Source organism: Carlito syrichta, unplaced genomic scaffold (assembly GCF_000164805.1).
Source record: "Carlito syrichta isolate Samal-C Ts95f unplaced genomic scaffold, Tarsius_syrichta-2.0.1 Scaffold163527, whole genome shotgun sequence".
NCBI classification, from domain to species: Eukaryota; Metazoa; Chordata; class Mammalia; order Primates; family Tarsiidae; genus Carlito; species Carlito syrichta.
This window is the reverse complement of record NW_007107623.1, coordinates 730576-745801: the sequence shown is the minus strand read 5'-3', so window position 1 is coordinate 745801 and position 15226 is coordinate 730576. Positions and strand designations below refer to the sequence as shown.

At 39.3% G+C, this 15226-nt stretch overlaps 1 protein-coding gene across 1 annotated transcript in view; it reads right to left on the bottom strand.

Annotated features, from left to right (window-relative positions):
* MRPS33 (mitochondrial ribosomal protein S33) overlaps positions 1-1572 on the bottom strand; it is a 4986-nt gene extending 3414 nt beyond the window's left edge. The window contains exon 1 of the mRNA XM_008051102.1: positions 1338-1572. Within this exon, the coding sequence (XP_008049293.1) occupies positions 1338-1552 (215 nt within the window). The 5' untranslated portion in view covers positions 1553-1572. The remainder of the gene's footprint in view (positions 1-1337) is intronic.
* Positions 1573-15226: the final 13654 nt, after the last annotated feature.

Here is a 15226-nt window from a genome sequence, read left to right as displayed (position 1 = left end):
AAAAAAAAAAATATGGCCAGGTACCATGGCTCATGCCTGTAATCCCAGCAGTCTGGGAGGCTAATGGGAAAGAACTGCTTGAGGCTAGAAGTTTGAGACCAGCCTTAGCAACATAGCGAGGCACTATCTCTACAAAAAAAAAAAAATAAATAAAAGCCAGTGTGATAGCATGTGCCTATAGTCCAAGTTACTCAGGAAACTGAGGCAGGAGGATCGCTTGTCCAGGAGTTTGCAGTTACAGTAAGCCACAGTCACACCACTGCACTCCAGCCTGGGTAACAAAGAATGTGTCTTAAAAAAAGTTAAATAAATGATCAAATTTATATTTGATTTTTTTTCTAGAGAGGTATATAGTCCTAAACATCTACACTCTAGATATACACAAACATGCAAGTGCATGGTGTGTTAACAGCCTGCATCATTTATAAATCACCCTTAAGAAAAACTACAGTTTAGACCAAATTAATGTATTAAAAAGGGTATAAAATAAAAATGCCAAAGAGAGTGGGAGGAAATAAGAATGTCAACATAACTGCCACCAGAAAGGAAAGAAGGCTCCCACACATCTGCTAAGAGGCAGATCAGGTGCAGGGTGGGAACTCTGTTCATTAGTAACAAGAGTCTCAGTGTTCCCGGTTTTCTTCCTCAGCATTTAGACTTCCTCTGTGTCCTTTAGAGTGCTGTTAGATTAATGCATTATAAACATTTCTCTACAACTCAGTGTTTATTTAACATTTGTCACGTTTTAGACATAATTACAACATGTCTTCCAACATGCATGAGTTTCCTTTTTTCTCGGTTTCTCCATTATGAGTATTTTGCAAGAAACCTTTCCTCTGCAAACTGTGCCTTTTGAATTATCTGGGCTCTATTATAAGAATAACAAAATTTTAAGAACAGAAAGGTTAACTTTTGTCTTCTCTTATTTTTTAAAAAATTATCTCCCGTCCAAGTACTAACCAGGCCTGACCCTGCTTAGCTTCTGAGATTAGACGAGATCAGGCATGTTCAGGGTGGTATGGCCATAGACAACGCCTATAATCCCAGTACTTTGGGAGGGTGAGGTGAGAGGATAGACTGAGCCCACAGGTTAGAGACCAGCCTGGGCAACTTGGTGAGACTTCATCTCTATAATAAATCAAGAAAAATTAGCTGGGAGTGGTGGCGCACGCCTGTAGTTCCAGCTACTTGGAAGGCTAAGGCAGAAGGAATGCCTGAGCCCAGCAGGTTGAGGCTGTGGTGGCTGTTAGCCATTGCACTCCAGCTTGGGTGACAGAGTGTGACTCTGATTTAAAAAAGAAAATTAGCACACAGGTCTTTGTGTTTTTTGTCATTACCTGTAGAGACCAAGAAAACGGAGTGTCCCCATGAGTGCAAAGTAAGTGTTGTGATTTGGGTACCAGTCATAAGTCTCCCTCCGTTTGGCCAAAGGCTGTTCACTGAACAGTTTCACCACTTTCATGGACTTGGAATCAGTAGGCCTGGCGACTTCACCAAATAGCCGGGCACTCAGACGAGACATGCGCAAGGCATATTCTGAAAGGGAAGACATTTCTGAGCAGCAAGGAAGAGTGGTCACTACAGAAAATGAGGAGATAAAATGAGAAGGAAGATAGGTTAGTAATAAGAAAGTCCAAGATTATCCATGACCACTTTAAAAAATGAAAACAGCAAGCCACACATAGATCCATGCACATTACTGGCAGAATATATCTTGGAGTTGAGAAAAGCCCACAGTCCAAATGGCTATTTCCCTCCCATGCTTTGCACTGGTAACTTTTGCATTTGTGTTTACATAATATTACTTCCTTGCAGTACTGTCCTTTTTACAACAAGCTACTTTGTGATTCACTAGGTTACTTACTGAGAGTCAGTTTACTGATTTGTAGACTGGATGAAGAGGACAGGGAAACAAGTTATCCTACTCCAGCATTATTATACCTTCAGAAAATACCCACCTAAGCAATCTGCAAATTAATATGCTGACTGCTTGCCATCTAAAGGTGTAATCATGGCAGAGAAATAATTATGCTGTTGTCTTTATTATCAGTCCTTTGAACACTGCCCTCTTCAAGGGCTCCAGATGGCTCTGAGAGCTGCTAATGAGTTATGAGGTCATCCGGCCTCTAGGTTACTGAACTGAATTCTGCCTAGAGACTGAGAGTCATTTGGGAAAAACAAACAGCTAGTAGTCCTATAGAAATAAACTCAACAGCTCAAAAGATTCATCTTATTTCTAAATAGAAGGCACTTATAAATTGTAAGGTTACTTGTCTTATCTTCCATCTTATATATTCTGTCTTAATGCAAACGTATTAAGTTCTTATCAGCTGAAAACAGTAACTTCTTCAGAGGCACACAATGTTGAAATAGATAAAAGAATTATATGATATGCACAAATCATAGCTAATAGACATTAAAAAAACCCCACATAGGTGATACATAAAAATCAAGAATGTTGCTGGTAGAATAACTGTCTCATCCCATGCTAGATCAGATGTAGGTGTTTTGTTGGCAGAGTATGCCATTTTATTGGAAATGTTAGTAGTGAGATGAGACTCTCTGCTGACTCACATCCTATCCTTGGGGACAGTTCAGCTGGGATGAAAAGGAGCTGATGTCCAAACAGGGAAAAAGAAACCAACTTTGAAAAACCAATGGGAGGAATGCAACCAAAAAAACCTCCTAAACAAGAATGGTGCCAAATGAATTTCAAAATAGCTCCTGCAAGAGAACAAAGTCAGTGTTTAATTAAGCAAGTTTTCTACTGCCCACTTCGAGATCCATTAAAAGAGCAGAGGCTAAGCTCAGACCAACCACAGAATGTCAACCTTTTATTATTCCAAACATAAACCAAGCAATCTTGGGCCAACAGTGCCACCTGAAGGCCAAAAATAGGAGACCTGTTAGATCACAGGCCCAACCCTCCCGCCTCCCCATCTTGGGATCACCAATAAGCCCCGTTCTTCCCTTTTCCTTGTCCGCTCAGCCCTGAGTTTCCAGATTCACTTTTCTCACAATTCTTGCTCCATTAGGTGGATGCAGATAGATTGGGGGTGAAGTCGTTAGGACTAGGGTTATATTTTCATCAATGAGAAAAAAAATTCATTGACAGTTTAATGTATAAACAAATAAGTGCTATAAACCTCTAAAAGGCTAGTAAATATCTAGAAGTTGCTTCTAGAAGCTGCAAAAAGTTTCTTTGCATGCTTTATCTTTTCTCTTCCTTCCCCCTTAAAAGTTATCTTTTACCAAACTTCAGATTACAAAACAACAACAAATGGTTTCTTCATCATCAATTTTGCTATTTTGCTTAGTTATCATTATGGCATCAGAATAGATTTCTATTGCAGTTGCACAGTATTTCCCCAGATAGTTATTTGTAAGCTGGTCTGGGGACTGCCATTTTGTTACACTGTTTTCAGAAAAGCATGTTCTGAATTTCAAATCACTTTATTTTTAAATGGAGAGCAAACATAAAGTCATGGGACCTAGGCTTGACTACTGACTCTGCCACTTATTACCTCGATTATTGTGAACTTGACCTAATTCTGAATTTCCTTTTCTGAAAACAAAGCTTTTAGGACTAGTGTGAGAAGGGAGGCAGTGGCAATCAGTAAATGATAACCTTAAAAAAAAAAAAAAAAGAAAGAAAAAACCGGCCGGGCTCGGTGGCTCAGCCTGTAATCCCAGCACTTTGGGAGGCTGAGGTGAGTGGATTGCCTGAGGATGCGGGTTCGAGACCGGCCCGGGCAACTTGATGAGACCTCATCTTTACAATAAAAAAAAAAAAAAAAAAAAAAAAAAATTAGCTAGGTGTGATAGTATGTGCCTGTAGTTCCAGCTACTTGGAAGGCTGAGGCGGAAGGATTGCCAGAGCCCAGCAGGTCGCGCTGGGGTGGCCATGAGCATGCCACTGCACTCCAGCCTGGGCGATGGAGTGAGACGCCAACGCAAAAAAGGAAAAAAAAAAAGAAAAAGAAAAAACCTAAACCTATTTGTAAGTCTGGTGTTCATATGTTTTATACGGACACACTTGTTTATTCCTTGTTCTCATTTAATCATGTAAAAAAAAATACATACTCCATATAGTTAAACCTGTATCTCCCTGGAACGTCTTCCTCATTTATAAAGACTAACAGCCAGAGAAACACAGGGGAGGATACCAGCACCTTGCACCTGACAGATAGCGAGGAGGAGCAATACACTCTCCAGGATAGTAGTCACTGAAGCAATCAAATGATGCTAAATTAGTTCCATGCCCGTTTTTGGAATGTAGCGAATTACTGGGATACATAACTCATAAGTAATAAGGTCACATTAGACTCTATTGAAATATGGTTATATCACAAAATCCAAGTCCTAAAAATTTTTGGCTGGAGAAAGGGAGTAAATTTTCAAATCTGAATCCCTTACTAGAAACAAGGACACACTTGCTAAGCGGAGGAAACTGAAAAAGGTTATAATAATTACCAACAACACCACTTTGTAGTTTCTTTCCAGAGCAGACACATATGTCTCTCATGAAAAACGACACAGGAGGTTTCCTTTTTCTTTACATAGGCTAAAAGGGTTTGCTGTCCACAAGTATTGTTCCTAAGACTAACAAATTGCAACTTTTTACAAGTTAAAAAAAAATTCAAAAGCCTTACTTAGGACTTTTCAGAACCCTGATATACTTCCTTACAGAATCTTTCAATTTCATCTTAAAAGACAGACTGAAGAATATGATGACCTTGTTAATGACATCAAAGTAGGAGGCAATTAGTTTACATGTCAATTCAATTTGATTCACTTGAAACCATTCTACAGAGTACAAAACAGTCACTTTAAAATGTCACCTTTCTTTAAATGTGAACTAAAGAAAAACTAGCTGGAGTCAAAAATGCTAAGCAAAAACAAATTACTCAAATGCGCCGAGTAAAACAAATTAAGCTCATGAGAAGAAAATTCCTGTATTTTTACTTAGACGTAAAAGGACAAGTTCCTATGACCTTTTTCATAGGTCTGATGCATTAAAAGGTCAGGCTTATTTCAATAATTGGTTTTGGATTAGGTTTGCCTTTTCTCTTTGAAAGGTGAAGAGAAAGTGCAGGAGTTCTTAATCAGGACATGCTTCAGCGTTTTGAAGCCCGTGAAACTGTAAATCTGCATGCAGAAAAGGGCATCTCTTGTGTGTGTGTAAATTCTGTTGGGGAGAGAGCATTCCCCGGTTTCTCAAAACTACTGGTTAGCAGAGACCTCAGAGCATAAGAGCAGTTGGAATGCTGCCTCTGTCTTTTAATGGGGTTTCACGTGTGGACACGGACACCCCGGCCTTTTCCTGCGTCGTTGGGGAATTGACCAACGAAGGACGCCGGCGCTTGGGCATTTTGTAATGGTACTCATTCTCTGCCGGGGTCTCTAATCTACTACACAAGGCCAGTCATCCTACCTGCGTTTTGGGCCTAATAGGCAAAGTCATGGCACTGCGCCTGTCCTAATAATCTAAAGGACTCAGGAGCTCACACACTGTACACACACGGGTTGTCGTAGAAACAACAGAAACATAAAAGCAATCTAAACAGAATGTTTATTTGTTAAAGTCCGGTATCGACTGTTTTACCGAGTTGCAGAGGCATGAACGGCAGTGAATCTGCGTTAGCTTTATCAGGTTTAGAAGAACAAATCTTCAGCCCCCTTCACCTGACTCGACCACACTTGCTCGATGAGAGCTGCAGTGTTCAGTCCACCGACGTTAGAGTCGGGAGCACATCACGCGAATACTTTCCTTAAATATCTCTTTATTGTTATTTTTCTTAAGCCGGTAACAAAATTAACCTGCATCCCCCACACAGGGCTACGGGGCAGAAGGCCGTCTGGTGAGCTGAGAAACTGGGCCTCGTACTGCTAACTGGTCTGGAAGAGAGTGAAGGAGGCCGAGAGGAAATGCCCAAGCGCCGGCACCCTTCGTTGGTCAATTCCCCAACGACGCAGGAAAAGGCCGAGGTGTCCGTGTCAACACTTGAAACCCCGAGCTGGTCACTAATGAAATGAAATCGGCCTACTCTTGGCGACTCTACAAGGCTGGAGATCCCATTAGACCACTACAGCCACCGCCCCTATCTCGCTGCAAACGCCAGGATAGTCACGGACAACCTTACCTGGACCGGACCTTCCTCATCCGCGCGCCCTCGTCCCGGAAGACCCGCCTCCGCCCGTCTCCAAGTTCCCGCTGGAGCAGTAGAGAAACGGAAGCCTGGAGGCTAGAGTAGTGATCGCCTCGGAATTACTAGCGCTTTCTGCTGGAGGCCTCCGAAGTACAGCAGGCGCCTGCGCAGTGAGGCTAGCGCCTTTTTTGGGGCGGGGGGAGAAACAGGGGAGGTGATGGATAGGTGAGAGGGAGGGAGAGATGGTTCCGTTGGAAGGTCCTTCGGAGTTCACTAGCTTTATTTTGTTAGAAATGATTGCAGAACTGCCTCTAAAATCTCTGAAGTAATGGCAATGTGTGTGTCCTGTGTTCTTTCTGACTCCCCTACGGTGACATTCCTCCCTCGCGCTCCCATCTATTCGTCCTCTAATAGCATCGCCTCTAACAGCGTCCTCTAATTAGCATCGCCTACAGGAGGCCTGCCTTGCTACTTCTTGGCTCGGTTAGGGGCATTTCCCATTGAGGGAAAAGCCTAGGAACTTCCTCAGGGAGTAGGGGTAGGACATATACCTGTCAGTAGTTATTCAGACCTCGCTGGGCAGATAGTAGAAACAATGTATTCACTCCATACTAAATCTGCTTTCAAGCAAGCCACATCCCATAGGCATTGTATGCAGCCTTATTGAATGTTTGATAGTTTGGTTGAGAAAACAGTATTTATTTTCTGAGCACCATTCAAGGTCTTTCATGAGTATTCTAAAATGGACCCTGGAATTAAAGCAAATCTGCCGTGAACTGCATACCTAGAAGGGGTTCTATTTACTCCCTCTTCCCTCCTATAGACTTTGCTTTTATTAAGTTTCGATATCTTATCAATCTGCTATAAAATTTGCTTTTATTAAGTTAAGTTTGACATGTAATCAATCTATGATATGGTTAAACAGCCTTATACATATACATTTGGGTCTAGTGACCACAGTTAAATTTACACAAGGATAATGAGTATCTATGCATAGCTACAGTCCAAACAAAAGTTCTGGGTAGCGGAACTCCAGGAGGAAATTTTGACTTTCGTGCTTGTTTCTCTGGAGTGGGCTTGTTTTTACCTAATGGCAACTGAATCATATAAAAAAGACTTCCTTTGCATGTTAGCTGCTAGCTTAAAGTTTCCTTGTGGCAACAACTATTATATGAATAGTTGCATAAATCTTGTTGTTGGCTCCTTTTTGTATATCCATCCTTGTTTTTTCCCTTTACACCTATTTATTATTTGTGTTACTAATATATTTTGTGAATCACTGTAAGCTACCATGTATCTTTCTTGAAACATTGTAACGTATAAAGAGTTACAGGTGGCTGTTTACTCTACTCTAGGGCAGGGGTTCCCAACCCAGTACTGGTCAGTACCCTGTTAGAAACTGGACCATGCAGCAGGAGGTGAGTGGTGGGTGAGCAAGTGAAGCTTCATCTGTATTTACAGCTACTTCCCATCACTCACATTACTGCCGGAGCTCCGTCTCCTGTCAGATCAGCTGTGACTTTAGATTTTCATAGGAGAGTCCTATTGTGAGATGCACATGTGAGGGATCTAGGTTGTGTGCTCCTTATGAGAATTTAATGCTTGATGATCTGAAGTGGAGCTGAGGTGGTAATGCTAGCCCTGGTTGGTGGCTTCAAATACAGATTAACATTAGCAGTGAGGTGTGACTGCACAGAGACCATAATAAGTCAATTGCTTGCAGACTCATATCAAATTCCTATCAATGAGTGCCAAGTGAGTTGATGTACTTCAATTGTACAGCTGCATTTGGTGGCAGGCTTTAAGTCAAAATCTGACACTTACTTTAGTCTGTGCATGGCCCAGCCGTTATTTTATTTACCATTTCTGTCTGCACCTTTTTTTTTTTTTAAATGGTGAGTTGTATAATTATTTCATTATATATTATAATGTAATAGTAATATAAATAAAGTATACAATAAATGTTTTGTGCTTGAATTATCCTGAAACCATGCCCTCTTCCCCAACCATAGAAAATTGTCTTCCATGAAACCAGTCCCTGATGCCAAAAAGGTTGGGGACCACTGCTCTAGGTACTTTGCCCTAACACTTTCATTAAGTCAAGTTCATGGGATTCGTATTTGTTTCCTGAGGCTGCTATAAAAAAAAAATCACAAACTTGGTGGCTTCACACAACAAAAATTTATTCTCCCACAGTTCTGGAAGTCACAAGTCCAACATCTGTCAAATCAAGATGTTGACAGGGCTGTGCTCGCTACAGAGATTTTAGGGGAGAATCCGTTTCTTGACTCTTCCAGCTTCTGGCATTCATTCTTGTGGCCACATCACTTCAGAGTTCAATGATAGTAAATGTACACATTCAAAATGTAAACTTTTTTCTTTCTCCTTCCTTCCTTCCTTCCTTCCTTCCTTCCTTCCTTCCTTCCTCTCTCTCTCTCTCTTAGTTGGAGTCTTACTCTGTTGCCCAGGCTGGAGTGCTGTGGCACGCTCATGGCCACCCCAGCATCGACCTGCTGGGCTCAGGCGATCCTGCCGCCTCAGCCATCCAAGTAGCCAGAACTACAGGCGAGAGCTACCACGCTGGGCTAATTTTTTTAATTTATTGTAGAGATAAGGTCTTACCAAGTTGCTTGGGCTGGTCTTGAACCCATGGGCTAAGGCAGTCCACTCCCCTCAGCCTCCCAAAGTGCTGGGATTACAGGCTGAGCCACTGAGCCTGGCCTCTTTTATCACATGTGTGTCAGCTCTTCTGCTGCCTCCTTCTTAGAAGGACACATGTGATTGCATTTAATGCCCACCTATATTATCCAAAATGCTCCTCTCCATCTCAAGATCCTTCATTTAATCATATCTGCAAAGGCCCCTTTTAAAAAGATATGTGGGATTATTTACAGTTTCCAGAGATTAGGGCCTGATATCTTTGGGGAACATTTTTCAGCACACCATAGGGTTAGAAGCAGCATGAAATCGGCCAACCAGAGACTGTTGCTGACCAATAGGAAAGTTAGAATATTAGGGATGGAAAAACTAAATTAATAGAACAAAATTTAACCTCCTATGATCATTGACTTCATCAGACCTTGGTTTACCCACTTGTACCTCCAAGTTAATGCTTTTTAAAGAACACTTCTTGTAATCAGAAATTGCTTTATAATCAGATATTGCTTTTTATATTTCTATTTTCTATAGTCCATTGTTTTCAAATTGTGGGCTATGAATCATTGGTTGGTTGTAAAATCAGTTTAGTGGGTTGAGACCAGCATTAAAATAAAGTCATTAGGATAGGAAATATCAGAGTGCATTACACGCAGTAGGGGTAATTATTGTTTCATGAAGCAATATGTATGTGTGTATTGGGTCATAATGTAAAATACTTCTTGCTGTCAGTTGTGGTACAATGGAAAGCATCTACTCTAAGTGATTTCTTTATCCATCATTCTCTGTGCAAATGTTCCTTGCCACTGGGCGGAGCAAGAATTAAAGCTCACATCAACTTTAAGTTCTTATTGTGTGGCATAGTCCAAGGGGCAGGTAGATACTTAGCACTTTCAGTTTTTACATTTCTTATTTTCAGAAGTACGCTTAGCATTTTTATAACTTCTTCACTTCTGCATTTATAATAGTTCTCAGACTTTATAAAAAGAAAGGCATATCCCTTACTCACAGTGTAAAACTTTCTAGGATAACAAACAAAAGGACAATTCAAAATGTTTTGGAGGATGCTTCCTTTAATGATCAATCTAGGCACCATAAGCCCTTCTTAGACTTTACGTCTCTTCCCATCTTACATACCAGGGGAACCCCAAAAAAACCTGGAATTATTTTTTTGGATGACAGGCCCCTTGCACTACAAGCTTCTTCTTGGTAAGTGTTCTAGAAGCCCATTGGCACCAGGGTACCAGCCAGCATTGTTGTGAGAGGCTGTGTTCAGCTTCAGTAAATATTTTTTTTGAGATTCTTTCGTCGCATTTACCCATTTTATAATGGGTGATTTATGAGTGCACCTGACCACACCATGCTGAATGTTCAACCGTTTTTGACCAAAAATGCCATGATCCCCATGCCCCACCCTTCCTATTCACCCGACTTCACTCCAGCAATTTTTTTTATTTCCCGGGATTAAAAAAAAATTCTCAAAGGGAAAAATTTTGCCCATGTAGAAGAGGTGAAACAATAAAAGGGCAGAGGCACTAAAAGGCATAAAAATGGACAAATTCAAAAAACTGTTTTGAGCAGTAGGAAAAACATCTCAAAAGGTGTACTGCATCAAATGGAGAGTATGTTGAAAGTGACTGGAGTTGAAACATGTAAGAATAAATACACAATTTTTCATAAATAAATTCCATTTTTGGGTCACCCCTCATTTTTTCCAGTTAAGGGTGAAGTACTGCTGTTAGAAATATGATAATTGGTTATTTGTTGTGATTTTCTGTAATCAGATATACTGTGTGAGTGTTAGTGGTGAGAGTGATAGTGGTTTTCCTTTAATCATGTTTTTTCCATCCTTTGTTGGAAAGTGGTTTGTTAGTGAAGCAGAGTCTGGTGAGAGCAAAGCAAAGCCGGCATTGAGGAAAATATTGAACCCTAATATTTTTTCATGTATTTAAACATAAGCAATTGTTTTAAGCTGTTCTCGATACTTATCCATAGAATGTGTCATTTTCTGGAAAGAAAAGCAACATTGGACTGAAATAGTGGTTTAGTGACACATAATTATAAATATAATACAGACTTTTTCACTGACTTTTATATTTTTCCTTTACACTGGAATAACCTGCAAAAAAAGTTGTACATAATTTTATTTTAGATTTGGTATGCGTTGTTCAACAAAGGTTAAATTGTATTGTGATAATCACTGTATTTCATGGCAAGCTTGAGATTAGTTAAGGTCATGTGACTGTTTCAATGAGTTATAAGCAGAAGTGGTGTCATCTTCTGGTTAGGGTGGTTAATTACCCTTATGAAACTCCAGAGTTCTCATTCTCCTCTGACGCAGAGTTATTGCTCTGTCAGCCTGGGCCCCGGAGTGGTTATGAGGGGCTGATCCTGTTCGGCCAGCCACAGTGGAAATATAGCTTAGGTTAGAAATGAGCTTTTGTTGTTTTAAGTCACACACACCTTTGTTTTATTTTTATTAGGCTGGAGTGTAGTGGCACCATCACAGCTCACTGCAGCCTTGACCTCTTGGACTCTGGCAATCCTCTTGCTTCAGATTTCTGAGTAGTGGGAACTACATGGGAGGCATGCGCCACCATGTCCAGATAATTTTTTTTATTTTTTGTAGCGATGGGGTCTCACTATGTGACCTAGGCTCCCAAAGTGCTGGGATTATAAGTGTGAGCCACTGCACCCAGCCAACCTTTGTTTTAAGTCATATAGTATGTCCTAACCTAACTTGTCTGATACGTGTATTTTATCATATTGTATTGTGAAGTATACAAATACTTCAATTCCTGACTTTATTTCTATCTCTTATAAACAAAATAAAATTATGTTTTAGCTTCTGGACTGATTAATTTTTAAATAGCATATACTTTTATTTTTCACTAAATATATAGAAAACATTTTGATTATGATTTCCAAAGAACTGGTTAGAGTTATTCCAAAATTTTTATATATGATTCTTCTCCAGATATTCCTAAAGGCTGAAAACCAAAGTTCAATATTCATAGATATATTTACTGAAGCAGTACTGTATCTTTTATCATACTCTCATTGATAATATTTATTTTAGCTGTACATTATGCTTTATTATTATGAACAAGTAATAAGAAAAGCCATATAGGCTTATTCTTGGTTTTATGACTTATCATTAAAATGGATAAGTCAATTCTATTATTTAGACATCATTTTAATCTCCACTGCTTTTGATAATTGAAATTATGAGATGCACTGATAATTTATTTCTTAATTTAAAAAACTTAAAATATATATTTTGATACATTTATTTGAGTTAAAAATGAGATCAGAAAGTGAATCTGACCTAGATGATTTGTTTGACAATGAGTATTGGCTTTACTAATTAGCATATGTGATCAACAGGATGTTTTCGATAAATTGAATAAGCTATATTTCAGCTCCAAGGTTTGGCAAAAATATGTAAAGTATGTGATGAGATAAAATCACTTTATCAAAAATATTGTATATCAAAATTAACAATATTTCTATCTTGCTAGTCAATCAAGAGTTAGCAAAACAAAGTGCTTTTAAATGAAAACAAAACTAATAGATTTGGCAAATCTTGGTATTACCTTTTTGGTTTATTTCCCACTCATTGTGGAGGTGAATGACTTCAATGAGTGGATAGCAAATTATTTTCTTTTTTTTTTTTGAGTCGGAGTCTCACTTGGTCACCCAGACTGGAGTGGAGTGGCCGCTCCCGGCCACCGCAGCCTCGCCTACTGGGCTCCGGCGATCCTTCTGCCTCAGCCTTCCAAGTAGCCGGAATTACAGGCATGCACTACCATGCCCGGCTAATTTTTTGATTTTATTATAGAGATGAGCTCTCGCCTGCCCAGGCGGGTCTCGAACCCACGGGCTCAGGCAATCCACTCACCTCAGCCTCCCAAAGGCGCAGGATTACAGGCTGAGCCACCGAGCCTGGCTTGCAAATTATTTTCAAAGCCCGGCTGAAAATAATTATTTGTTAGTAGTAACAGGATGCTGCCGGGGGTGGAGAGGGAAGGGGGGAGGCACATAACATCAACAAGGGTACATGATCTCAAACCAGGTGAAGTGAGGACCGAAGTGAGGGCCAAAGAGAGGCCCAAACTTTATTTATATGATGACCACTTATCTACCTAATCCTGAATTGTACCCCGCATCTTTTAAATAAAAAAAATTGAAAAGGGAATTAATTAAGTTTTTAGCTAACAGATTTTTAAAATAATCTTTGTGTTACATTTCTATGTAATATTTGGCATATAACTCAGAAAGAATCCAAAGAATTGGGTGATATTGTTACATACTAAAAAATGGATGAACCTGGAGGACATTATGTTAAGTGAAATAAGTCAGTCACAAAAAGATAAACATACATGATTCCATGCATATTAGGCATCTAAAGTAGTCAAACTCAGAAATGGAAAGTGGAAAGGTGGTTTCAGGGGTTGGAGGGAGGGGAAAGAAGATCTGTTGCTCAGCAATATGCAACTACTATACTGTACACTTAAAAATGGTTATGATGGTACATTTTATGTTATGTGTTTTTTACTAAAATTTTTTATAAAAGCATTGGGTGATATTGCTATAACACAGCTTTTTTCGTTTACTTATGTGGAGCAAATGTTCTCAGTGCTGACATCCATTTAAGTGAAAATAGAAATGGAATTGATAAGGTCTCATTCAAGCAATAAATAATAGTAATATATGGATACATTAGCTAAATGAGGAAAACTTCATCTGTCAAAGAATGTGTTAAAAAGTTTGTTTATAAGTGTTCAATAAAATTCATGATATATTTAAGTTATTTTAATCTTTTGTGTACAAAAAATTGTAGTGATAACTCAACCCAGAGGGAAAAATATTTTTAGCATAAAGAGACTTTTATTCACAGGAGTTAGAATTCAATTTATAAATATTTTGTTGCAGAGAAACAATGAAATAGATAATCACAGAAAAAATGAATAGATGATCAATAGAGCTTTTTCATAAAAACATATTAAGATAAAGTAAACTTTTATGAGGTGAGTGAAATAACTTCAAGGAGAAAGAGAAATGAAGTAAACTTTCTCACTACTAAAGAAGGTTTTGTTCATATATATATATGTGTATATATATATATATATATATATATATATATATATTTTTTTTTTTTTTTTTTTTTTTGAGTCTCACTCCGTCGCCCAGGCTGGAGTGCAGTGGCATGCTCATGGCCACCCCAGCATTGATCTGCTGGGCTCTGGCGCTTCTTCCGCTTCAGCCTTCCAAGTAGCTGGAACTACAGGTGTGTGTTACCACGCCCAGCTATTTTATTTTTATTTTTATTATAGAGACGAGGTCTCACCAAGTTGCCCAGGCTGGTCTCCAACATGCGGGCTCAGACAATCCATTCACCTCGGCCTCCCAAAGTACTGGGATTACAGGCTGAGCCACCAAGCCTGGCTTGTTCATATATTTTTAAAAACAAATTATTATGGCTATGAAAACACTATTCCATTAGGCTTAAAAAATGATGCAATAATTTTATTTTTAAATTTCAATACTGGCAATACACTGGAAATTGTATCTTTTGCCACTTTTAAAAAACATTAATTAATTTATTATTATAAAGATGTGGGGTACAGTTCAGGGTTAGGTATACAAACATTGATCATGCAGGTATCCTTGTTGATGAGGCATGCCCCTCCCTCCCCTAGCAGCTTCCCCCAACTGCCAGTTCCACCCCCGCTTCACCTGACAGTTTTCCGCTACTGCCAATCACCTTCTCACAGCATTATAATTGTTCAAGGTCACCTTATGAGTGAGAACATATGGAACTCAGTTCTTTGTTTCTATGATAAGTCACTGAGTGTGATCGACTTCAAATCCATTCAATTTGTTGCAAAGTCCATATATTTGTCCTTCTTTATGGCTGCATAATATTCCATTGTGTATATGTACCACATTTTTTAATCCAGTTCAGCTTGGATGGACAACATGGTTGGTTCCATGTTTTTGCTATTGTGAATAGAGCTGCAACAAACATACATGTGCGGGTATCTTTTTTGTAGAATGATTTGAGTTCCTCTGGGTATATTCCCAATAGCGGAATTGCTGGGTCATATGGAAGGTCAATTTCTTGTTCCTTCAGAAATTGCCACACTGTCTTCCAGAGAGGTTGTATTAGTCTGCATTCCCACCAGCAGTGTAGAGGTGTTCCTTTTCCTCCACATCCTCGCCAGCATCTGTTGTTGTCTGTTTGATTAATGATGGCCATTCTTACTGGGGTTAGGTGATATCTCAATGTGGTTTTGATTTGCATTTCTCTAATGATGAGTGAGGCTGAGCACTTTTTCACATGTCTGTTGACTGCCCGCATATCTTCTTTTGAGAAGTGTCTATTCATGTCTTTTGCCCACTTTTTTTTTTTTTTTTTT